At 47.5% G+C, this 25713-nt stretch overlaps 1 protein-coding gene across 5 annotated transcripts in view; it reads right to left on the bottom strand.

Annotated features, from left to right (window-relative positions):
• The window catches only part of LOC141144582 (serine/threonine-protein kinase ULK4-like), a 417575-nt gene extending 392098 nt beyond the window's left edge, over nt 1-25477 (bottom strand). For 3 of the 5 annotated variants that reach the window (XM_073630407.1, XM_073630405.1, XM_073630412.1), the window contains exon 1: nt 35-158. In XM_073630407.1, the coding sequence (XP_073486508.1) occupies nt 35-62 (28 nt within the window). In that variant the 5' untranslated portion in view covers nt 63-158. Of the gene's footprint in view, nt 1-34; nt 159-1037; nt 1178-25338 lie in introns of those variants that run through there. The other 2 variants (XM_073630411.1, XM_073630410.1) reach the window with 2 other exon arrangements.
• Nucleotides 25478-25713: the final 236 nt, after the last annotated feature.

Here is a 25713-nt window from a genome sequence, read left to right as displayed (position 1 = left end):
ACACACCTGTGCAGTGATCGCTATTTATTCTTACCTCTTCTAATATCCGGAATCATATTCATTTTAAAGCAAGTGAAAATTATATTTTTTTCCACATCACCACCCCTATTTTTAGTGTTTAATGGATTGCTCCGTTACCCTAGTAACAGGGAGGCAAGGAACGGACGCTTCACAGGGACTGCTGATGATTGGACGGATCAGAAACTGCCTGCTTGGTAATGAGAAGCCTTAGCCTATAGCAGAGGCGCTTCCTTACCACGTGACCTATAGGCTTTGTCTGTACAATTTGTCAAAACAGAAAAAAAGTTTGGTCGTTTAAAATTGTGTTCTGTTTCTCTTCCTTATTGTAGCTGGAGATATACATGTATTATGAAGCCGTGCTGCTGTCCTCACAGCCCTGATCGGAAAATGTGGGGGGAAGAGCAAGAGTACACAGGCCACGCCTACTGACCAATGACAGCGCCGCGAGCTAAAAGCTGTTAGCAGGATTGAGGGGCGGAGCCTTCTTCGGAGACAGCCAATTAAGTGCGAGCGCGCGACAAGAGGGCGTTAGTTAGTGCGTCACTCGGAGGAAGGATCAGTTTGCGACTGATCATCTCTAGAGGAGGAGCACGATTCGTCAGTTCTCCATCACGCCCATCTCAATGTCTTCCTGCAGAAGCACAGCTGGATACCAAGAGGGCGGAGACTATCACTATAGATTCAGAGAGGGGGCGGGCATTTACTGAAGCCAAATAGGACATTTTTACTAATGGATCGGAGAAAACCATGGGCGGGTCTAGGCCGGCTACGGCACCCACCGATGTCACCAGTGTGAGAAATAAAAAACGCCATGTGTCGCTAAAAGCGGAGAATGAGGGGGAGGAGCCGAGGGCACCAAAGCTGTCAAGCAGGAGTACACAGGCCACTTCTACTGACCAATGGCAGAGCCGTGAACTCAAAGCTGTTAGACAGCAGGATTGGTGGGCGGAGCCTGCTCCGGAGAACAGTTAGAGAGACAGCCAATCGAGTGCGAGTGGGCGGCGAGAGGGCTTTACCTTACTGCGTCACTCGGAGGGAGGATCAGTCTGCAATTGACCACCTAGAGGAGGAGCACAATTCGGCTGTTCTCTGTCACTCATATCTCCATGTCTTCCTACAGTCTCACAATTGAACGCTAAGAGGGCGGAGACTATCATTAGGGGATTTAGAGAGAGAGGGGGCGGGCATTTACTGAAGCCGAGTCGGACATATTTACTAAAGGACTGGAGGAAACCATGGGCGGGTCTAGACCGGCTAAGTCACCCACCGATGTCATCACTGTAAGAAAAACAAACCCCATGTGTCGCTGACAGTGAAGAGAGGTAAGTCCCCCAATCTGATCATTTACATATTCACTATGAAAGAGACCCTGTCATTATCTGTATTCTCTATTAACCACTTGCCAACCGCCTAACGCAGATATACTGCGGCAGAATGGCACGGGCAGGCAAAATCACGTGATCTGCCTCCCGAGGCGGTCGGCTTCGTTAGGGGAGCGATCCAGGCTGAGGGGGAGACCACTCATTTGTGGCCACCCCCTCGTGATCGCTCCCAACAAATGAGAATCTTCCTCTGCTGCTGTAAACAGCGGCAGAGGAAGTGATGTCATGTCTCCTCGGCTCGGTATTTTCGCTCCAGCGCCGAGGAGAGAAGACATCTGAGTAAGTGCACCAACACAACACACACAGTAAAACACATTAGGCACACTTTACACCCCCCCCCCCCCCATCACAGTGACACCAAGCAGTTTTTTGTTTTTTCTCTGATTACTTAATTGGTGTCAATTTGTGACAGTGTGTTAGGGCAGTTAGGGTTAGCCCCCTTTAGGTCTAGGGTACCCCCCAACCAAGTTTTAACCCCGTGATCACCCCACGTCGCCAGTGTCACTAAGCGATCGTTTTTATGATCGCTGTATTAGTGTCACTGGTGACGCTAGATAGGGAGGTAAATATATAGGTTCGCCGTCAGCTTTTTATAGCATCAGGGACCCCCATATACTACCTAATAAAGGTTTTAACCCCTTGATTGCCCCTAGTTAACCCTTTCACCAGTGATCACCGTATAACCGTTACGGGTGACGCTGGTTAGTTCGTTTATTTTTTATAGTGTCAGGGCACCCGCCGTTTATTACCTAATAAAGGTTTAGCCCCCTGATCACCCGGCGGTGATATAACTTAGGTTTTAGGGTCTGCGTCGCCCCAGGCAGCGTCAGGTTAGCGCCAGTACCACTAACACCCACGCACCATACACCTCCCTTAGTAGTATAATATCTGAACGGATCAATATCTGATCCGATCAGATCTATACTAGCGTCCCCAGCAGTTTAGGGATCCCAAAAACGCAGTGTTAGCGGGATCAGCCCAGATACCTGCTAGCACCTACCGTTTTGCCCCTCCGCCCGGCCCAGCCCACCCAAGTGCAGTATAGATCGATCACTGTCACTTACAAAACATTAAACGCACATAACTGCAGCGTTCGCTGAGTCAGGCCTGATCCCTGCGATCGCTAACAGTTTTTTTTGGTAGCGTTTTGGTGAACTGGCATGCACCAGCCCCAGGCAGCGTCAGGTTAGTGCCAGTAGTGATAACACCCACGCACGCACCGTACACCTCCCTTAGTGGTATAATATCTGAACGGATCAATATCTGATCCGATCAGATTTATACTAGCGTCCCCAGCAGTTTAGGGTTCCCAAAAACGCAGTGTTAGCGGGATCAGCCTAGATACCTGCTAGCATCGATCGATCACTGTCACTTACAAAACACTAAACACACATAACTGCAGCGTTTGCAGAATCAGGCCTGATCCCTGCAATCGCTAACTGTTTTTTTGGTAGCGTTTTGGTGAACTGGCAAGCACCAGCGGCCTAGTACACCCCGGTCATAGTCAAACTAGCACTGCAGTAACACTTGGTGACGTGGCGAGTCCCATAAGTGCAGTTCAAGTTGGTGAGGTGGCAAACACAAGTAATGTCCCGCTGCCACCAAGAAGAAGACAAACACAGGCCCGTCGTGCCCATAATGTCCTTCCTGCTGCATTCGCCAATCCTAATTGGGAACCCACCACTTCTGCAGCGCCCATACTTCCCCCATTCACATCCCCAACCAAATGCAGTCGGCTGCATGAGAGGCATTTTCTTTATGTCCTCCCGAGTACCCCTACCCAACGAACCCCCCAAAAAAAGATGTCGTGTCTGCAGCAAGCGCGGATATAGGCGTGACACCCGCTATTATTGTCCCTCCTGTCCTGACAATCCTGGTCTTTGCATTGGTGAATGTTTTGAACGCTACCATACACTAGTTGAGTATTAGCGTAGGGTAGCATTGCACAGACTAGGCACACTTTCACAGGGTCTCCCAAGATTCCACCGCATTTTGAGAGACCCGAACCTGGAACCGGTTACAGTTATAAAAGTTACAGTTACAAAAAAAAGTGTAAAAAAAAAAAAAAAAAAAAAAACCACAAAAAAAATATAAAATAAAAAAAACAAAAATAGTTGTCGTTTTATTGTTCTCTCTCTCTATTCTCTCTCTATTGTTCTGCTCTTTTTTACTGTATTCTATTCTGCAATGCTTTATTGTTATTATGTTTTATCATGTTTGTTTTTCAGGTATGCAATTTTTTATACGTTACTGTTTACTGTGTTTTATTGTTAACCATTTTTTTGTGTTCAGGTACGCCATTCAGCTGCAGCGCGGATTTAGTTATCTTGACAGCAACAGCGTTTGCTCCCACGATATATAAAGCCGTGACTCCAGCGGAGGTGATATATGTCGAAGCATGGGGGCAGCAGGGGCGGAGGAGCGATTTGCTCCCAACTTTTGGGGCGGATGCCCCCATGCTTCGGCATATATAAATGGTGCATGTATGCCCATCATTAGAAGTGGGTGGATGAAGGGAGGTATTCTAATGGTGGGCATACCCACCGATCAATCTCTTTTTTTCGTTCAGCCCACAGGCTGCATGAAAAAAAAAAGATTACAATATATGCCCAACAGGTACCAGCAACGTACTGGTATGTTGCTGGACTTTGAGTGGTTATACCAGAATGATGCCTGCAGGTTTCGGTATCATCTTGGCATCATTCTTTTCAGCCAGCGGTCGGCTTTCAGGTAAAAGCAATCCTAGCGGCTAATTAGCCTCTAGACTGCTTTTACAAGCAGTGGGAGGGAATCCCAACCCCTCCCACCTTCTTCCATGTTTTTCTCTGGCTCTCCTGACCCAACAGGGAACCTGAGAATGCAGCCGGTGATTCCGCCAGCTGACCATAGAGCTGATCAGAGACCAGAAAACTCCAATCATCTCTATGGCCTAAGAAACCGGAAGCTACAAGCATTTCATGACTTAGATTTCGCCAGATGTAAACAGCGCCATTGGGAAATTAGGAAAGCAATTTATCACACTGATCTTGGTGTGGTCAGATGCTTTGAGGGCAGAGGAGAGATCTAGGGTCTAATAATCTAAGCACCCCTGTCCCCCCCTGTTTTCGCGCAAAGGCGAACGCAAGCGTTGGTCTGGCGTTAAATGTAAACAGCAATTGCACCATGCATGTGAGGTATCACCGCGAAGGTCAGATCGAGTGTAGTAATTTTAGCAGTAGACCTCCTCTGTAAATCCAAAGTGGTAACCTGTAAAGGCTTTTAAAAATGTATGTAGTTTGTCGCCACTGCACGTTTGTGCGCAATTTTAAAGTATGTCATGTTTGGTATCCCTGTACTCGGCCTAAGATCATCTTTTTTTTATTTCATCTAACATTTGGGCAATATAGTGTGTTTTAGTGCATTACAATTAAAAAAAGTGTGTTTTTTCCCAAAAAAAGCGTTTGAAAAATCGCTGTGCAAATACTGTGTGAAAAAAAAAATGAAACACCCACCATTTTAATCTGTAGGGCCTTTGCTTTAAAAAAAATATATAATGTTTGGGGGTTCAAAGTAATTTTCTTGCAAAAAAAAATTATTTTTTCATTTAAACAAAAAGTGTCAGAAAGGGCTTTGTCTTCAAGTTGTTAGAAGAGTGGGTGATGTGTGACATAAGCTTCTAAATGTTGTGCATAAAATGCCAGGACAGTTCAAACCCCCCCCCAAATGACCCCATTTTGGAAAGTAGACACCCCAAGCTATTTGCTGAGAGGCATGTCGAGTCCATGTAATATTTTATATTGTGACACAAGTTGCGGGAAAAAGACAATTTTTTTTTTTTTTTGCACAAAGTTGTCACTAAATGATATATTGCTCAAACATGCCATGGGCATATGTAAAATTACACCCCAAAATACATTCTGTTGCTTCTCCTGTGTACGGGGATACCACATGTGTGAGACTTTTTGGGAGCCTAGCCACGTACAGGACCCCGAAAACCAAACGCCACCTTCAGGGTTTCTAAGGGTGTAAATTTTTGATTTCACTCCTCACTGCCTATCACAGTTTCGGAGGCCACGGAATGCCCAGATGGCACAACCCCCCCCCCCCCCCCAAATGACCCCATTTTGGAAAGTAGACACCCCAAGCTATTTGCTGAGAGGTATGGTGAGTATTTTGCAGACCTCGCTTTTGTCACAAAGTTTTGAAAATTGAAAAAAGAAAAAAAAAAGTACATTTTTCTTTTCTTTCTTCATTTTCAAAAACAAATGAGAGCTGCAAAATACTCACCATGCCTCTCAGCAAATAGCTTGGGGTGTCTACTTTCAAAAATGGGGTCATTTGGGGGGGGGGGGGGTTGTGCCATCTTGGCATTTTATGGCCTTGCAAACTGTGATAGGTAGTGAGGAGTGAAATCAAAAATTTACGCCCTTAGAAATTCTGAAAGCGGTGCTTTGTTTTCAGGGCCCCGTACGCAGCTAGGCTCCCAAAAAGTCCCACACATGTGGTATCCCCATACTCAGGAGAAGCAGCAGAATGTATTTTGGGGTGTAATTCCACATATGCCCATGCCATGTTTGAGCAATATATCATTTAGTGACAACTTTGTGCAAAAAAAAAAAAAAAAAAGTTTGTCATTTTCCCGCAACTTGTGGCAAAATATAAAATATTCCATGGACTCAACATGCCTCTCAGAAAATAGCTTGGGGTGTCTACTTTCCAAAATGGGGTCATTTGGTGGGGTTTGAACTGTCCTAGCATTTTATAGCCTTCAAAACTGTGATAGGTAGTGAGGAATGAAATAAAAAATTTACGCCCTTAGAAATCCTGAAGGCGGTGCTTGGTTTTTGGGGCCCCGTACGCGGCTAGGCTCCCAAAAAAGTCCCACACATGTGGTATCCCCGTACTCAGGAGAAGCAGCTAAATGTATTTTGGGGTGCAATTCCACATATGCCCATGGCCTGTGTGAGCAATATGTCATTTAGTGACAACTTTTTGTAATATTTTTTTTTTTTTGTCATTAATATTCAATGGGCTCAACATGCCTCTCAGCAATTTCCTTGGGGTGTCTACTTTCCAAAATGGGGTCATTTGGGGGGGGGTTTGTACTGCCCTGCCATTTTAGCACCTCAAGAAATGAGATAGGCAGTCATAAACTAAAAGCTGTGTAAATTCCAGAAAATGTACCCTAGTTTGTAGACGCTATAACTTTTGCGCAAACCAATAAATATACGCTTATTGACATTTTTTTTTTACCAAAGACATGTGGCTGAATACATTTTGGACTAAATGTATGACTAAAATTGAGTTTATTGTATTTTTTTTTTTTTATAACAAAAAGTAGAAAATATCTTTTTTTTTTTTCAAAATTTTCAGTCTTTTTCCGTTTATAGCGCAAAAAATAAAAACCGCAGAGGTGATCAAATACCATCAAAAGAAAGCTCTATTTCGTTTGGGTACAGCATTGCATGACCGCGCAATTAGCAGTTAAAGCGACGCAGTGCCAAATTGTAAAATGTGCTCTCGTCAGGAAGGGGTAAATCCTTCCGGGGCTGAAGTGGTTAATAATGATAGATATAAGACTAGCTCAAAACAAATGATAATAATAGAAGCTATTGATAGATAATAATGGAAGCGAATAATAATAAATTATAATGATGTATTTATACTATTAGTAGTATCCATCTACTATTATTATTATTAGCTTCTTCCAATCGTCAACATGCTACTGTATATTAACCACTTGCTTACTGGGCACCTAAACCCCCCTCCTGCCCACACCAATTTTCAGCTTTTAGCGCTGTCACTCTTTAAATGACAATTGCCCGGTCATACAACACTGTACCCAAATAAAAGTTTGTTATCTCTTTTTTTTTTTTTCCCCACAAATAGAGCTTTCTTTTGGTGGTATCTGTTTTTATTGTTTGTTAAAAAAAAATTAAAAAGACCGATTTAAAAAAAAAAAAAAAAAAAAAAAACACGTTTTATATTTTTTTTAATAACAGGTAATATTTCTCCTTCATTGATGTACGCTGGTGAGGCTACACTGATGGGCACTAATAGGCAGCACTGATGTGTGGCACTGAAGGGCATTGATATGTGGTACTGATAGCTGGCATGATGGGTGGCAGTGATGGGCACTGATTAGCACTGGTAGGTGACACTGATAGGCAGCACTGATGAGGAACTGATTGGCACCACTGGTGGGCATTGATAGGTGGCACTGATTGCTGGCACTTACTACTGTGGGCACTGATTTGTGGCACTGGCAGGCGGTACTTTAGGGCACATATGAGGTGGCTTCGCCTCTTCGGGACCGATGTCCCTTCAAACAGAAGCCGGCGATCAGCTTTTTTTCTTCTCACGCTAAAAAACTGATTACCGATCCTCTGTTTACCTCATGTGATCAGCTGTCATTGGCTGACAGCTGATCACATGGAAAGGGGCCGGCATCGACCCCTTACTCTGATCTGTGATTACCTGAGTCTCATTGACTCAGGTAATCATAGCGCGCGCCACACGGCCAGCTTGCAAAGGGGAGGACGTCAATAGACGGCCTCCCGGCAAAGCAGATCCGCGCTGTAGCCATCATTCAGCTATAGCGTGGATCTGAACAAGTTAAAGCCCCAATTTTTAAACCCCCTCTAACATGCACTGACAGTCTATTGTCCTTTATACCCTGTGAAGTCCTCTATTCAGGTTCCTTATTGATGCCAGTTTTGGTAAGGGGGGCACTAATCCAGTGCTTCAATGGCACCCCAACACCTCCGGTTCCTTACCACCCCCCTGTAATGATGTCAGTCCTCTTCTCACTCCTGAATAGTGTGATGGCAGCTCCAAAATTCTTCACCTGCACAGTAACCACTGTCAGTGTCTCTACACCCTCACCTTCCCTGTCTGTGTGGGCAGGTGGGGCTCTACCCTGTGAGTCAGTGTGTGGGCATGTATATATGTGAGACATGGGGGGGAGATGTACTAAAGCTAGACAGTGCAAAATCTGATGCAGATCTGCATACAAACCAATCGGCTTGCAGGTTTTATTGTCAAACCTTAATTAAACAAGTTGAAGATAGAAGCTGAATGGCTACCATGCAACGCTGCAGCAGATTCTGAGTGCACCAGTTTTAGTAAATTTCCCCCAAGGTCTTTAGACTGTAAGCTCTCTCAAGGATAAGATCAGCTTTGGTACCATGTTACTAAGGGCCCTTTCACACGGGCTTTCCGATCAGGTCCATCTGTCAGTTTTTCAGGCGGACCTGATCAGACACTCCATTCACCCCTATGGGGCAGCGGGTGTCAGTGGTGACATGTCTGCTGACATCCACTGCTATCCGATCTGATCCTGTCTGCCAAATCCAGACGGATGGTGACCCTATTTTCCATCTGTCTGGCAGATCGGATTGGATGAAAACGGACAGGCGGTTAGTTTTTATCCAATCTCCCCATAGAGGAGAGCGGGACTCTGACAGGTCCGTCTCTGCACAGTAAGTGGAGATGGACCTGTGATCCGTCTGCTCAGTGGGGATCAATAGAGCGATCTCCCACTGAGCAAGTGGAGTCCATCAAACAGGCAAGCCTATGTGAAAGGAGCCTCAGGGCACTTTCACACTCACAGCGCCCGGGTGTCGGTGGTAAAGCGCCGCTATTTTTAGCAGCGCTTTACTGTCATTTTAGTGACGCGTTTCAGCTGCTGTCTGGCGCTTTTAACCCCCGCTAGCGGACGAAAAAGGGTTAAAAGCGCCGCTGCGGCAGCCCTGCCCATTGATTTCAATGTGCAGGGGCGCTTTAGGAGCGGTGTATACACCGCTCCTAAAGCACCTCAAAGAAACTGCTGGCAGGGATTTTTTTACGTCCTGTCAGCGCACCACTCCAGGGTGAAAGGCCCGGGCTTTCACATTGGAGTGACAGGAGAGGCGCTATTTTCAGCTCTATAGTGCCTGTAAAGTGCCTCAATGTGAAAGGGGTCTAAAGGTGCATATGAAGTACAGGCAGCCAGCTGTCATTAGTGTCTGCAGAAGCCTGATATTGCACCTGTAATCCACTGATCATGGGTGCAATACTTTGCAGGCTCCAAAGTAAGAAAATAATAAATACACATTGTTTAACCCACAAAATCATGTGCATTTATTTTATTTATTTTTTATTCAGGTGAACTTAAAGGAGAAGTATAGGAATAGCAAAAAAAAAAAAAAAAAGCACACATCTATACTCGTCTCCCTGCTGTGACATCAGTGGGATGCTACAGCTGCCTCCTAAGTTCGAGAACTAAGTGATCACATGACAGCTAACTGTTCAGTTCTTGGTTTTCTCTGAGCACAGAGCAGTGACTGAGCTCACTGGGGAGGGGGAGGGGGTGGGAGCGGCTGGCTCAGGCTCTCATCGATGCGCAGAGAGGCTAAGCCATCTGGCAATCGGGCATCTGTGTGGATCCCGGCATTACTGTTGGAATCCTTCCAGAGCCTGGAGTGGCTCTGTGAGGTCAAGTAAGTGCACTCCTGTGACCAGCAAGAGAAGTGGGGCCAAGATATCTTTGGCCATACTTATCTTTTAAAGGTATGGACTGATGTGAATGAGTAGTATTTCCCTAGTACGTGTTACTTTTAAAGCTGGCCAGGATTTACGTAAGCGAATGTAGCGTTCACCAAACTACTGTACTATGGTCTAAAGATAGCTGGGTCAGACTAAAGGACCTCTTTAAAAAGTTCACAAGATTTTGATATAAGAAAAAAACACCCACGACTTTCATTAGAACTCTTTGCTCTAACACTCTGCTTTGCTCGCCCTGGGGTCACTCATGTGTGCTCGCATAGCTGCCTGTGTGTGTCTATGGGACACACAAAGCATGGCTTAGCCCCACCCCTTTTCCCAATGGCTGTGATTGACAGCAACAGGAGCTAATGGCTCCTGCTGCTGTGTCTGAGCCAATCAGGAGAAAGACTCAGGAGATCCTCCGCTCTCGTGCACATCGCTGGATCGGGCTCAGGTAAGTATTAGGGGGCGGGGCTGCACTCTGAAGGTTTTTTCTTCAGCCTTTAGAACTACTTGAGGGCTAATAACAGATCACATACCTAAGCACTTATAGACCTTTTTCTAATCAAAAAGTCCTTCATTTTTGGTAATTCATTCAGCCTAGGGGGGAAATGAGCACTTGGCACTTTATCGTGTCGAGCACTTGAATATTGGTGAAGAGGAGTGCAATTAGTACTTTTAATTGCCTGAAGGAGTGTCTTTTGAAGATAATCAGTTTGCACTAAATCTTTCGTCAGTCCGTAGGGTTCAATATTGAGTTGGCCCACCCTGTACAGCTATAACAGCTTCAACTCTTCTGGGAAGGCTGTCCACAAGGTTTAGGAGTGTGTCTATGGGGATGTTTGACCATTCTTCCAGAAGAGCATTTGTAAGGTCAGGCACTGATGTGGACGAGAAGGCCTGGCTCCCAGTCTCCGCTCTAATTCATCCCAAAGGTGTTCTATTGGGTTGAGGTCAGAACTCTGTGCACGCCAGTAAAGTTCCTCCACCCTAAACTAGCTCATCCATGCCTTTATGGACCTTGCTTTGTGCACTGGTGCGCAGTCATGTTGAAACAGGAAGGGGTCATCCCCAAACTGTTCCCACAAAGATGTAAACAAAAAATTGTCCAAAATTCAAAAATGTCCAAAGCAAGCTTTGTCATAGACTTCTGTGGAGGCTTTGAAGACACTTTGAAGCACCACTAAAGCGACATGGGACATCATTTTTGAAGTAAAGCAAACGCAATGTGTAAACAGGACTGTAAGCTAACTATTTTATTTAGTGACAGGGGCTTTGACTGGTGTTCACAGAGATTTAACCACTTCAATACTGGGCACTTACACCCCCTTCCTGCCCAGGCCAATTTTCAACTTTCAGCACTGTCGCACTTTGACAATTGCGCAGTCATGCTACACTGTACTCAAACTAATTTTTTTTATCATTTTGATCCCACAAATAGAGCTTTCTTTTGGTGGTATTTAATCACTTCTGGGTTTTTTTATTTTTTGGGCAACAAATAAAAAAAAGACCGAAAAGTTTGAAAAAAAAAAAAAAAAGTTTTTCTTTGTATCTCTTATAAAATTTTGTAAATAAGCTGAGTTAGACTTACCGGTAACTCCTTTTCTGAGAGTCTTCCAGGACAGCCCATGAGACCTTGGGCTCCTCCTACCAGGACAGGAAACACGTCACCCCCACCAGATAAAAGGGCGGTCCTCCAGGCCCATGTCAGTATTCTCAAGAACCGTAGGACCCTGCAAAACATATGCATAATACACATAACTTCAGACAATACCGGGTGGGAATCCGGCTGTCCTGGAAGACTCTCAGAAAAGGAGTTACCGGTAAGTCTAACTCAGCTTTTCTCCAAGCGTCTTCCAGGACAGCCCATGAGACGATGAGCCAGAACTTACCAGTCTAGGGAGGGACAACTGCCTGAAGGACCTTACGACCAAACGCCTGCTCCTGAGCTGATAGGAGATCCAGGCGATAATGTTTAATGAAGGTCGAGTAACTGGACCAAGTGGCAGCCCTGCAAATTTGTTCCGGTGAGGCACCAGCCCTCTCAGCCCAAGACGTAGACAAGGCTCTAGTTGAGTGTGCAGTAACAAAAGGTGTAGGGACCTCCCTAATTTTGTAAGCTTCCAAGATGGCTTGCTTTATCCATCTAGCCAATGTGGCTTTAGATGCACTATTCCCCTTGTGAACTCAAGAAAAGAGGACAAACAAGGCATCAGTTTTCCTAAAGGTCTTCGTGACCTCAAGATAGACCAAGAGAATCCTTCTTACATCTAGAAAACTAGAAAGGTTGCCAATACAATGTTCTGAGATCGGTGGAATGTACTTGCCACCTTGGGCAAAAAACCTGGATCGGTTCGTAACACAACTCGATCCTCAAAAATCGTGAGGAAGGGCTCCCTTACTGATAGGGCCTGCAACTCACTTACCCTACGAGCTGAGGTAACAGCTATAAGGAACACAGTTTTTAATGTAAGTAACTTAACTGACATACTTTCCAGAGGTTCAAACGGAAATTCTACCAGAGTTTGAAGTACTAGGGACAGATCCCACGTTGGACAAATCCTCACTACTACTGGTCTGGCCCTAGAGATAGATTTGAAAAATCTGGCTATAGTGGGATTTTCCAGGAGAGAAAACTGGAGGAACACACTAATAGCTGCCGCCTGTACCTTTAAGGTACTAACAGAAAGACCTTTGTCGACACCCTCTTGGAAAAATTCCAAAATAGACGGAATACCATGAGTTAATCTATCATTTTCAGATAACCATGAGTTAAACCTTTTCCAAACTTTGGAATATATGGCTCTAGTAACCGGCTTCCTGCAATTAACGAGAGTTCTGACTACTTTGTCAGAGAACCCTTGGGCGCTTTTCTTCAGATACCAGGCCGTCAAGTTTAAGGAAACCACCTGAGGGTGTGATACTGGACCCTGCAATAATAGGTCTTCCCTTTTCGGAAGACTCCACGGAGGCTCTGAAACCAGACTGTAGCAGGGAAAACCATGGCCTCTTGGGCCAAAACGGGGCAATTAGAATCAGATCTGTCTCTTCCAGCCGAAACTTCCGGAGGACTTCTGGAATCAGTCTGATTGGCGGAAAGGCATAACATAGGCCTAGAGGCCACGGGTTTGCCAGAGCATCGATCCCCAAGGCTTGGTCTGCCGGGTTCATGGAAAAGAATATCTCCGTCTTGCGGTTGTTTCGGTTTACGAACAAATCCGCTACGGGATAACCCCATCTCTTGGTGAGGTCTGCAAAGACTTCGGGATGAAGGGACCAGTTGTCTCGGTCTATCCTGTGATGGCTGAGATAATCTGCCAGGCAATTGTTTGTCCCCTTCAGGTGTACAGCAGAAATAGAGGCTAGATTCCTCTCTGCCCATGAAAGGATCTCCTGGGCAATGGACTGAAGCCTCCGGCTTCTCGTGCCTCCCTGCTTGTTGATATACGCGACTGTCGCTATATTGTCTGGCAGAATTTGGAGGTTGTGACCCCTGATCTCCATCTGAAAAGACTGGAGGGCTCTCTGGACTGCAAGCAGCTCTCTTTGATTGGATGAGGCCCTTGCCTCCTCTGGGGACCACTCTCCTTGTGCTACTGCATTGCTGAGGTGGGCCCCCCATCCCCAGGAACTCGCATCCGTGGTAATCCTTCGGGAAATGGGAAAGGACCATGGGAGACCTCCTGCTAGGTGCTGACCAGCTCTCCACCACCACAGGCTTCTTTTTATCCTGTCGGGAAGCCAGATCCTTGACTCCAGGGACCTTACGTCCCCGTCCCAGTTTCTTAAAAGAAACCTTTGTAACGGACGCTGACGGAGTCTCGCCCATGGTACTGCGGGAAAACATGAGGTCATAAGACCCACTGCCCTCGACACCTGTCTCAGAGAGACCGACTGGTTGGTCTGCAATGCTGACATAGTCTGGAACACTTTGGTAATCTTCTCCTGAGGAAGAAAAACTCTTTGGTTCACTGAGCAAAAATCGTAACCCAGATAAGTTACTTTCTGGGCCAGAATCAAGGACGATTTTTCTTTGTTTATTAGCCAGCCTAGGGACTGTAAGAAGTCCTGTACAGCCTGGAGATCCTCCAACAGTCTTTGGTATGATTTTGCCACTATCAGGAGGTCGTCTAAGTAAGGGATAACCGTTATTGCCTTTAATCTTAGTGGAGCCAGCGCTTCCCCCAACACCTTCGTAAAGATGCGTGGGGCTGAGGAAAGACCGAAGGGGAGGGCCTGAAATTGAAAGTGTCGGGTCCCCATACTCGTCTTCACTGCCAATCTCAAAAACTTTTGGAAGGCTGGATGGATAGGGATGTGAAGATAAGCATCCCTTAAGTCCAACGTGGCCATAAAGCAGTTTGGGTATAGTAGGTTTTTGATTGTAAAAACCGTCTCCATACGGAAATGCTTGTATCTGATGGACTTGTTTAAGGTCCGGAGATTCAGGATAAGTCGAAACTTTCCTGCCGGCTTTCTGACCACAAATACATGGGAATAGAATCCCTTGCCCTGCTCTGATCGAGGAACAGGAATCAGTACTTTTTGATCTAATAAGTCTCCGATCTGGAGACCCAGAGCCCTCGCTTTCTCCCAATCTTGTGGAGGAAATGTGACCAACAAACGTTCTGGTGGTTGGTGAACAAACTCCAGCCTGTACCCGTTGGTCACTAGGTCCAGGACGAAGGGGCTCAGAGTGACTGCTGCCCACTGTGGGATGAAGGCCCTCAATCTCCCTCCCACCGGGGAACACAAATCACTGCGGCTTGGCGGGCTGTTGAGGAGGGTTAAACAGCACTCCCCCTTTGCCTCTGCCTTTGTGCCCAGTCCAATGCTTTTTCGGCCTGCTGTCCTTTTCTCTAGGACTCTGTTGCCTGCTTTGGCCACGAAAACATTTTCTGGCTGTCTGAACTCTCTTTTTCTCTGGAAACGCCTTTTTCTTATCAGCCGTGCGTTCCAGTGCCTCCTGTAGACCTGGGCCAAATAAATGATCGCCAGTTAAAGGAAGGCCACAAAGGCGCAACTTGGAGGCCGAGTCCCCTGACCAGGTCTTAAGCCAAAGGCTTCTCCTGGCCGAGTTCACTAGAGCCGAAGTCCTGGCTGACATTCTTACCGACTCAGCGGAAGAATCTGCCAAAAAACCCACTGCCTGAAATAGGAGAGGAAAAGACTTTAAAATTTGCTCTCTGGAGGTACCTGCTGACAGATGTGACTGAATCTGAGTCAACCAAACCTCCAGATTTTTGGCCACACAAGTGGAAGCCAGAGCTGGTTTCAGGTTTCCAACTGCTGAGTCCCAGGCTCTGTGGAGAAGGATATCCCCCCTCTTGTCCATCGGATCCTTAAGCGTACCCATATCATCGAACGCCAGATCCGAGTTTTTTTAAACCTTTGAAAGAGGTGCATCTAACTTGGGATTCTTATTCCATGGCTGCGCAGTGTCCTCATCAAAAGGAAACCTCCTTTTTAGGTTACTAGAGAAGAATGGTTTTCTCTCAGGATTATCCCATTCCAGTTTAATAGTATCAACCAAAGAACTATGAACTGGAAAAACTCTCGATTTTCTCTTATGCAATCCTTTATACATAAGATCATGTTTGGATAACTGAACCACTTCCTCTTTTAATTCAAGGGTAGTATAGATAGCCTTTAATAAGTCATCTACATCCTCAACAGATAACTTAAATCTTGAGCCTCGAGTGGATTCTCTATCTCTGGGCTCTGTATCTGACCCTGATTCTTCCAGAGAAGAACGGGTAGATCTGACCTCAGCCTCAGAGTCCTCACTCTCTGCCTGCTGAGGAGTGCTTACTGACGCCTTCAGTGAAGACGGACTCTCTGCTGGAGTCTGGAGCTTGTCAATAAGCGTTCTAAAGGAACTGAAGGTGGACGCAAGCTCATCCCTAACAGAAGTAAGCATCTTCTGGCAAGAGGCAACCGGGTCATCCTTTACTAGGCCTTCTATACAGGTGCGACAAACTGCTTTGCTCCATGAGGAGCTCAATTTGTTTGCGCAAACCGCACATTTCCTTTTAAGTGGCTGCGCTTGGGCCTTGTCCTGAGTCTTGGTCTGCAAAAAAAATAAATGACCCACGATGTAATTAAAGCCACCCAATCACTCCGTAACACCACGTGCAGGAGGGAGGAAATGTGTCCCCTTACACCCACTACTACAGAGGGGGGAGGGGGAGGGAACACTCACAGGGATAGCAAGGTGGTGACAGAACACCCCAGGCTTACCTGTGAGGTGCTGGTGTTGGGAACTGCATCCGCTGCCTGTGCAGGTACTGCAGGAGGATCCATTCTGCCCCTCTTGGTCATCCACAGCCTGGCTGCTTAACACCAAGAAACACAAGCAGCCAGCGTTCTCTGTTCGCGCCGTTTATGAAGACTGGAACCTCGTCTCCGGCGCCCGATGATGAGGTCATATGCCCCGGATGTAACCCTCTCCAGGCACTTCCTGTGGGCCAGCTTGGAGCGCAATAGCTCCGCCCCCTCGAGCGCTGCGGCTTCCTCCATTCCCTGCTCAGATCAGCCACGCTGTCGGCAGGGAAGGACAACCGAAGCTCAGCTGAGCTATAGCGCAATGCACTGCGCTAGGGGCACGACCTCACACCGGTCCTGGCCCTCTCCAGGCACTGAGGACAGGGAACAGCAGCACAGCCAACCTCCCCAGCGGTGTGCTGCTTCTGGCAGAGGAAGAGGTAAGTGATATGCCCCAGAAAATAGCCATACAAAGCCCCTGCTTATAAGGCCTATGGGAGCAGGTTCCATGAACATGTTACCCCCCGTCCGGAGGAAACACAAATAACTGACATGGGCCTGGAGGACCGCCCTTTTATCTGGTGGGGGTGACGTGTTTCCTGTCCTGGTAGGAGGAGCCCAAGGTCTCATGGGCTGTCCTGGAAGATGCTTGGAGAAAATTCTATTTGCAGTGTCAGCAGCTTACACGTTTGAGTTAGCGCAAAGTTATTTGCTTTTTCCATATACGGGATCCTTCCAGAGCCTGGAGTGGTTCTGTGAGGTCAAGTAAGTGCACTCCTGTGACCAGCAAGAGAAGTGGGGCCAAGAGATTTTTGGCCATACTTATCTTTTAAAGGTATGGACTGATGTGAATGAGTAGTATTTCCCTCGTACGTGTTACTTTTAAAGCCGGCCAGGATTTACGTAAGCGAATGTAGCGTTCACCAAACTACTGTACTATGGTCTAAAGATAGCTGGCTCAGACTAAATGACCTCTTTAAAGTGACACAAAATTTTGATGTAAGAAAAAAACACCCACCGACTTTCATTAGAACTCTTTGCTCTAACACTCTGCTGTGCTTGCCTTGGGGTCACTCATGTGTGCTCGCATAGCTGCCTGTGTATGTGTGTCTATGGGACAAAATATTTACAAAAAATTTTACAGCGCACACATACAAGAATGACATTTCCTGCAAGGCTAGTTAAAAACACCTGAACATATTCAAAAAATACGGGGGTTTGGTCACACTATATGGTCATACAGTGCTAAGCCCACTTACTGCGACAAAGTACCCCGAATTAGTGGGTCCTACTCTAGTAATAGAATGGAAGATCCTTTGTCTCAACCATGGGAGCTAAACTCCTCTATGTGGGAGAACTGAAGGGGATACATCCTATACACTGGTGGCCACTAAATAAGAGGTAATGAGGAGGGGGAGGGGTGCTCCAGCCCAAAAGACCTGGTCAGGGCCTATTACAATATACAAGAACATATTTGGGTTGCACACCATACAGTAAGTTTAAATTCAAGATGGTGCTGCTATAAGACCTACAAACAGTACAAAATATTTTACAGCGCACACATACAAGAATGACATTTCCTGCAGGGCTAGTATAAAACACCTGAACATATTCAAAAAATACGGGGGTTTGGTCACACTATTTGGTCATATAGTGCTAAGCCCACTTACTGCGACAAAGTACCCCGAATTAGTGGCTCCTACTCTAGTAATAGAATGGAAGATCCTTTGTCTCAACCATGGGAGTTAAACTCCTCTATGTGGGAGAACTGAAGGGGGAAAAAAAAACACCCACCGAATTTCATTAGAACTCTTTGCTCTAACACTCTGCTCTGCTTGCCTTGGGGTCACTCATGTGTGCTCGCATAGCTGCCTGTGTATGTGTGTCTATGGGACACACAGAGCATAGCTTAGCCCCACCCCCTTCTCACTGGCCGTGATTGACAGCAACGGGAGCCAATGGCTCCTGCTGCTGTGTCTGAGCCAATCAGGAGAAAGACTCGGGAGATCCTCCGCTCTCGTGCACATCGCTGGATCGGGGTCAGGTAAGTATTAGGGGGCGGGGCTGCAGTCTGAAGGTTTTTTCTTCAGCCTTTAGAACTACTTGAAGGCTAATAACAGATCACATACCTAAGCACTTATAGACCTTTTTCTAATCAAAAGGTCCTTCATTTTTGGTAAGTCATTCTAGCTTAGGGGGGAAATGAGCACTTGGCACTTTATCGTGTCGAGCACTTGAATATTGGTGAAGAGGAGTGCAATTAGTATTTTTTTTTTTTTTTAAAACATGTTTATTCAGAAAAAACAAATAAAGAAGCATACAAGCATATTTTACAATATACATATCTCCTGTATAAGTGAGTGGTATACATATGGATTTACAAACTGAGTAAAATAAACTAGAAAACACTGGCACTTTTGTAATAGTATTCAGTACATGTTAGTAGAACACAAAACTTTCTGGGTATTCCCTGCTTGTGGTATGTTATCATTATTATGTAGACCTTAGGACAATTCCCAACACCAATACTCTTATTGTGTATATATATCTATACATCACATGTATTTGTATTGTTAATCCACGTATCCCAGACCTTATTGTACTTATCAGGACACCCCCTGTGTTTATATATAACCTTTTTGTAGGGTAGGGACAGGGCCGGACTTCCCACAAGGCCACTGAGGCCAGGCCTCGGGGCGGCAGTGGTACAGGGGCGGCGCCGCGGCCGCCCACAGGCTATTTTTTTTTTTTTCTCAGAGTATGGGGCACGGCCGCAGCGGGGTGTGTTATCAGAAAGCCACTACGCTGTGGCATTCTGGGAGCTGTAGTCCAGGCCAGCGCCCTGTGATTTGCCGAACAGGGTCATGTGCGGGCGGCCGTCATGGGCACCTTTTGATTGGCCCAGGGGAGCTGGTCACTGTGGAGGCAGGGCTGGTCTGTGGGTGATCGCGACCACTTGCCTCTCTGCCTGGCGTGCTGTATGTCTAAGGTCTCTCTCTCATCTACCCCCTCACAGTCAGTGTACCCTCTCTCTATCAGCCCGTCCCTCTCTCTATGCCCCGCCCCTCTCGGTTAGCCCGTCCCTTTCTGTCAGTGCTCCCCCTCTGTCAACCCCCCTCTATCAGCCCACCCTTCTGTCAGCCCCTCCTCTCTGTCAGTGCCCACCCCCCTCTGTCAGTGCCCACCCCCCTCTGTCAGTGCCCACCCCCCTCTGTCAGTGCCCTCCCCTCCCTCTGTCAGTGCCCTCCCCTCCCTCTGTCAGTGCCCCCCCTCTCTATCAGAGCTCACCCCCCTGTCAGTACCCCCCCTCTGTCAGCCGCAGCAGAGTGCACCATGCCAGCCAGCCACCCACTGACCTACAGCAGGGAGCCAGGCCAGCCTCCCGCAGCAGTGTGCACCGTGCCAGCCACCCACCCACTGAAAACCAGAAAACCAGCCAGCCACAACAGGAGCCACCCACGGTGACCCACCCACACCAGGGGGCCAGCCAGCCACAGCAGGGTGCTGACCAGCCACCCACTGGGACCAGCCACAGAGGACGTGGGAGTCAGCCACCAACAGGAGCCAGCCACCAACAGCAGCCAGCCACAGAGGACACGGGAGCCAGCCAGCTGCAAAGGACACAGGATCCAGCCAGCCACCAACAGGAGCCAGCCACAGAGGACGCGGGAGCCAGCCAGCCACAGAGGACACGGGAGCCAGCCAGCCACAGAGGACGCGGGAGCCAGCCAGCCACCAACAGGAGTCAGCCACAGAGGACGCGGGAGTCGGCAACATCTGCAGTACCCATAGTTAAGGTAAGAGGAGCGCTACACAGTGCCAATTTTATTTTTACTTTGTGAGAGGTTGGGGCAGGGGTGAGAGTCATGGCACAAGGAGGGTGTCCCATGAGGAACAGAGTGAATGAAGGTGTTCACTGTACACTCTGTTAGATAGAGCCCCCCTCCAGGTCCCATTATACTCCTTTTCAGTCTCTAATGGGACCTGGTGGGGACTCTTTCTAACAGATTCTATAATGGACACTGAATGGGCCTGTGTTAGAGAGACCCCCCTCCAGGTCCCATTAGACTCCTTTTGAAGTCTCCAATGGGTCCTGGAGGAGGTCTCTCTCTAACAGAGACTTTCTAATGGACACTGTTAGAGAGAGACCCCCCCCCCTCCAGGTCTGTTGTAGTCTCTAATGGGGCCTGGAAGGGACACTTTCTAACAGCAGGGAGCCAGGCCAGCCACCTGCAGCAGGGTGCACTGTGCCTGCCAGCCACCCACCCACTGACCCACAGCAGGGAGCCTACTGGCCGCTAGCCATGGCCTGTGCTTTCCGCTGGCCTGTGGGTCTTGCTGGCCATGGCCAGCTCCCAGCAGGATCAAGAGGCCATGACCAGCTCACAGCAGGACCCACAGTGTTGAGGGCTATTTTTAGACTGGGCACTGACCTGGGGCAGGGTAAATAGGGTGTATGGGGGGGGTAGATGGTATGTGGGGTTCATCGCTGAGGGGTCTCTCACCTCAGCGATGGCAGCTGCCTGTGCCAGCTCAGCAGGTCCCTGCGCTGATGGGCACTGGTGAGGCTGCGCTGATGGGCACTGGTGATGGTGAGCTGATTCGGTGGGTCAGTGGGCCACTTGACTGGACTTGCCCCCAGGCATAAGGCTGCCAGCCCTGCCCTGTCGGACGCCGCCCCCCCCCCTCCACACTAACATAGCAGCATGGCAGGTCCATGCCTTTTCTAATATCACTGCACTGCCCCCTCCCCACACTGCCTTTCTTATTCATACAAAACATGAAGCGCGGCCGCTCTAGACAAAGAGCAGGACTTTTTAAGTTAAGAAGTGGGTGATTGGTTGCTAGGCAGCGGGGCGGTCCCAGCAATAAGTCACTCACTTTTAACGTGAAAAGTCCCGCCCGTTGTCCAGAGCGGCCAGGCTCCATGTCTTGTGTGAATAAGGTAGGGTTCTTTGGGGAGGGGGGAGTGCTGTGCTGTAAAGAAGTTTGATATTGAGAGAGGACTGTGATGGGGGTCAGTCTGTGATTGAAGGGGTCAGTCTGTGATTTGGGGGGTCAGTCTTTGATAGGGAGTCTGTGATGGGTTAGGACCAGTTTGTGATGGGGGGTCAGTCTATGATGGGGGCTCTGCTATGGGTCAGGTCAGTCTGTGATGGGGGGTCAGTCTGTAATGAGGGGTCTGTGATTTGGGGGGTCAGTCTGTAATGGGGGTCTGTGATGGGGGTCAGTCTGTAATGAGGGGTCTGTGATTTGGGGGGTCAGTCTGTGATGGGGGGTCAGCCTGTGATGGGTCAGTCTGTAATGAGGCAGGGGGGATGTGACGTAAGGGGGGGGGCGGGCTAAGGACACTGATGTAAAAGGGGGTTGTGATGTAAAAGGGGGTATGTGATGTAAAGGGGGGACTGAGGACACTGATGCAAAAGGGGGTCTGTGATGTGATGTGAAGGGGAGGGACTGAAGACACTGATGTAAAAGGGGGTCTGTGATTTCTGCACTAGCAAAACACAGGTCTCTCCAAGGGCAATAGAAAACAATTGTTTTCTATGTGTCCTGTTCACACTGCAACAGCGCCACTGCGTGCTGAGCAGAGTGGTGCAAAATGCATACTGTTTCTATGCACTGCAACTGAGCTGTGGTGCATAAAAATGAATTAAATGTATTTGCATAAAGAACTAGTTACGATCATCTTTGGGTCAAGAAGGACTGAACAGTTTAGCTTTACTTGCCATTGAGTCAGAACTTTTAAATACTTTGTCCTACGAAGATATTATCGATGAGTTTGCCAAAAGAAAAGTTAGAACTAAAAAATTGTAGGGAGTTTCTTACTGCTATAATCTTTAAAAGGCATTTTCTGCATTACAGAGTATTTTCAGTCTGTTCAATTAAAGCCAGTTATTTTCAGTGTTCTCGTGTGTGGAGATATGTTTTTAATTGATCTATTGTAGCAGTCAACGATAAAGGACAAGAATGGTGGTGTGTGTGTGTGTGTGTGTGTGTGTGTGTGTGTGTGTGTGTGTGTGTGTGTGTGTGGCATTGAAGGACCCGGCCTTGGGGCGGCAAAGGGAGTAAATCCGGGCCTGGGTAGGGACAAGTTTACCACTTTAATCCAAGCCTGAAAAGTAGGAGGGACGACCCTCATCCAATATCTTGCTACTAGTTTTCTGGCACAAAAGAGTGTTTCATACAGTAAAGTAGCTGTAAATTTGTCTATGGTGGCATCTGGAAGTAGCCCCAATACGCATAGCCTTGATGCCCATATCGTCATGCAAGAATTTAATAATTTGAGTCCAGTAACTCTGGATAGCCGGACAGGACCACATAAGGTGAAAAAAGGAGCTTGATAAGCTTGTGCACCGTGGACATTGGGTATTCTGGTTTTGGGAGAACTTAGCTATTCTAGCTGGTGTGAGGTAGGATTTATGGATTATGTACAGCTGCGTCACACGCTCCGGGAGCCTAGGGGATACCTTTTTAACGTTTTCCAGGACCTCATCCCAATCAGCATCCTCCACTGGGCCTATGTCCTATGAACTTTTTGCGATCACTTCGCACTTTATGTATTTTACCGTTTCATATTGCACTTTTTGTTTATATGCATTTTGGTATTGAATTACGAATGTCATATATGTATTATAACACACTTTATTTGTCATGTTTTTCAAAAAGTGTGTTTTTACATTAGCTCCCCCTTATCACATATAACCCACATTTCACAAAGTTAGCTAATTGCACTTTGAGGGGTGCAGCTTATTTATTATTCATATTGTTTATTTAGTCACAGCGCGGGGTTCTTTTCTATTTTTCACGTTTTGCTATATATGTAGATGTGACTTCCCTAATTTTGGAACTTCCAGGAAATAATTGGGCAGACTTCAGAGATGACACAGTAAGCAGCAGAAGCACTACAAGTGACAGCAGAGCATGCCTGTAGGGTAGAGCCCAGCACACAGACAGCACAGGGGGAGATCACACCTGATCTATGCTCGCTCACCTCGGCTCTCTCACCATCTCCTTCCTCCAGATAATGTCACAAATCCCATCCAACTACCGGACTAGTCCATGCTTCTAATCCCAGAGCAACTGCAGAGACCCCGGACTACAGTCTGTCCGAGGGGAACTTCATCATTACCACGTGGTGGGAATGAGACATAAACAAACCGCTGTGGTGTCTTGTACACACCTGTGCAGTGATCGCTATTTATTCTTACCTCTTCTAATATCTGGAATGATATTCATTTTAAAGCAAGTGAAAATTATATTTTCTTCCACATCACCACCCCTATTTTTAGTGTTTATTGGATTGCTCCGTTACCCTAGTAACATGGAAGCAATGAACGGACGCTTCACAGGGACTGCTGATGATTGGACGGATCAGAAACTGCCTGCTTGGTAATGAGAAGCCTTAGCCTATAGCAGAGACGCTTCGTTACCACGTGACCTATAGGCTTTGTCTGTACAATTTGTCAAAACAGAAAAAAGTTTGGTCGTTTAAAATTGTGTTCTGTTTCTCTTCCTTATTGTAGCTGGAGATATACATGTATTATGAAGCCGTGCTGCTGTCCTCACAGCCCTGATCGCAAAATGTGGGGGGAGGAGCAGGAGTACACAGGCCACGCCCACTGACCAATGACAGCGCCGAGAGCTCAAAGCTTTTAGATAGTAGGATTGAGGGGGCGGAGCCTGCTTCTGAGACAGCCAATTAAGTGCGAGCGCGCGGCGAGAGGGCTTTACCTTACTGCGTCACTCGGATGAAGTATCAGTTTGTGATTGATTATCTCTAGAGGAGGAGCACGATTCGTCAGTTCTCAGTCACGCCCACCTCAATGTCTTCCTGCAGAACCACAGCTGGATACTAAGAGGGCGGAGACTATTACTATGGGATTTAGAGAGAGAGAGGGGGCGGGCATTTACTGAAGCCGAGTCGGACATTTTTACTAAGGATCGGAGAAAACCATGGGCGGGTCTAGGCCGGCTACGCCACCTACCAATGTCACCAACGTAAGAAATAAAAAACGCCATGTGGCACTAAAAGCGCAGAATGAGGGGGAGGAGCCGAGAGCACCAAAGCTGTCAAGCAAGAGTACACAGGCCACGCCTACTGACCAATGGCAGAGCTGTGAGCTCAAAGCTGTTAAGACAGCAGGATTGAGCCTGCTTCGGAGACAGCCAATTAAGTGCGAGAGCGCGGCGAGAGGTCGTTACTTTACTGCGTCACTCGGAGGAAGGATCAGTTTGTGACTGATCATCTCTAGAAGAGGACCACGATTCGTCAGTTCTCAGTCACGCCCACCTCAATGTCTTCCTGCAGAACCACAGCTGGATACTAAGAGGGCGGAGACTATTACTATGGGATTTAGAGAGAGAGAGGGGGCGGGCATTTACTGAAGCCGAGTCGGACATTTTTACTAAGGATCGGAGAAAACCATGGGCGGGTCTAGGCCGGCTACGCCACCTACCAATGTCACCAACGTAAGAAATAAAAAACGCCATGTGGCACTAAAAGCGCAGAATGAGGGGGAGGAGCCGAGAGCACCAAAGCTGTCAAGCAAGAGTACACAGGCCACGCCTACTGACCAATGGCAGAGCTGTGAGCTCAAAGCTGTTAAGACAGCAGGATTGAGCCTGCTTCGGAGACAGCCAATTAAGTGCGAGCGCGCGGCGAGAGGTCGTTACTTTACTGCGTCACTCGGAGGAAGGATCAGTTTGTGACTGATCATCTCTAGAAGAGGACCACGATTCGTCAGTTCTCCGTCACGCCCACCTCAATGTCTTCCTGCAGAAGCACAGCTGGATACTAAAAGGGCGGAGACTATCACTATGGGATTTAGAGAGAGAGGGGGCGGGCATTTACTGAAGCAGAGTCGGACGTTTTTACTAATAGATCGGAGAAAACCATGGGCGGGTCTAGGCCGGCTACGCCACCCACCGATGTCACCAGTGAGAACTAAAAAAACGCCATGTGTCACGAAAAGCGGAGAATGAGGGGGAGGAGCCGAGGGCACCAAAGCTGTCAAGCAGGATTACACAGGCCACGCCTACTGACCAATGGCAGAGCCGCGAGCTCAAAGCTGTTAGACGGTAGGATTGAGGGGGCGGAGCCTGCTCCGGAGAACAGTTAGAGAGACAGCCAATCAAGTGTGAGCGCGCGGCGAGAGGGCTTTACCTTACTGCGTCACTCGGAGGGAGGATCAGTCTGCGATTGACCACCTAGTCTGCGATTGACCACCTAGAGGAGGAGCACAATTCGGCTATTCTCTGTCACTCCCACCTCCATGTCTTCCTACAGCATCACAGTTGCACGCTAAGAGGGCGGAGACTATCACTAGGGGAGTTAAAGAGAGGGGGCGGGCATTTACTGAAGCCCAGTCGGACATATTTACTACAGGATCGGAGGAACCATGGGCGGGTCTAGGCCTGCTACCTCACCCACCGATGCCATTAGTGTAAGAAAAACAAACGCCATGTGTCACTGACAGTGAAGAGGTAAATCCCCAATCTGATCATTTACATATTCAGTATGAAAGAGACCCTGTCATTA

This window comes from Aquarana catesbeiana, linkage group LG05 (assembly GCF_042186555.1).
Source record: "Aquarana catesbeiana isolate 2022-GZ linkage group LG05, ASM4218655v1, whole genome shotgun sequence".
NCBI classification, from domain to species: domain Eukaryota; kingdom Metazoa; phylum Chordata; class Amphibia; order Anura; family Ranidae; genus Aquarana; species Aquarana catesbeiana.
This window is presented reverse-complemented; position numbering and strand designations above follow the sequence as displayed.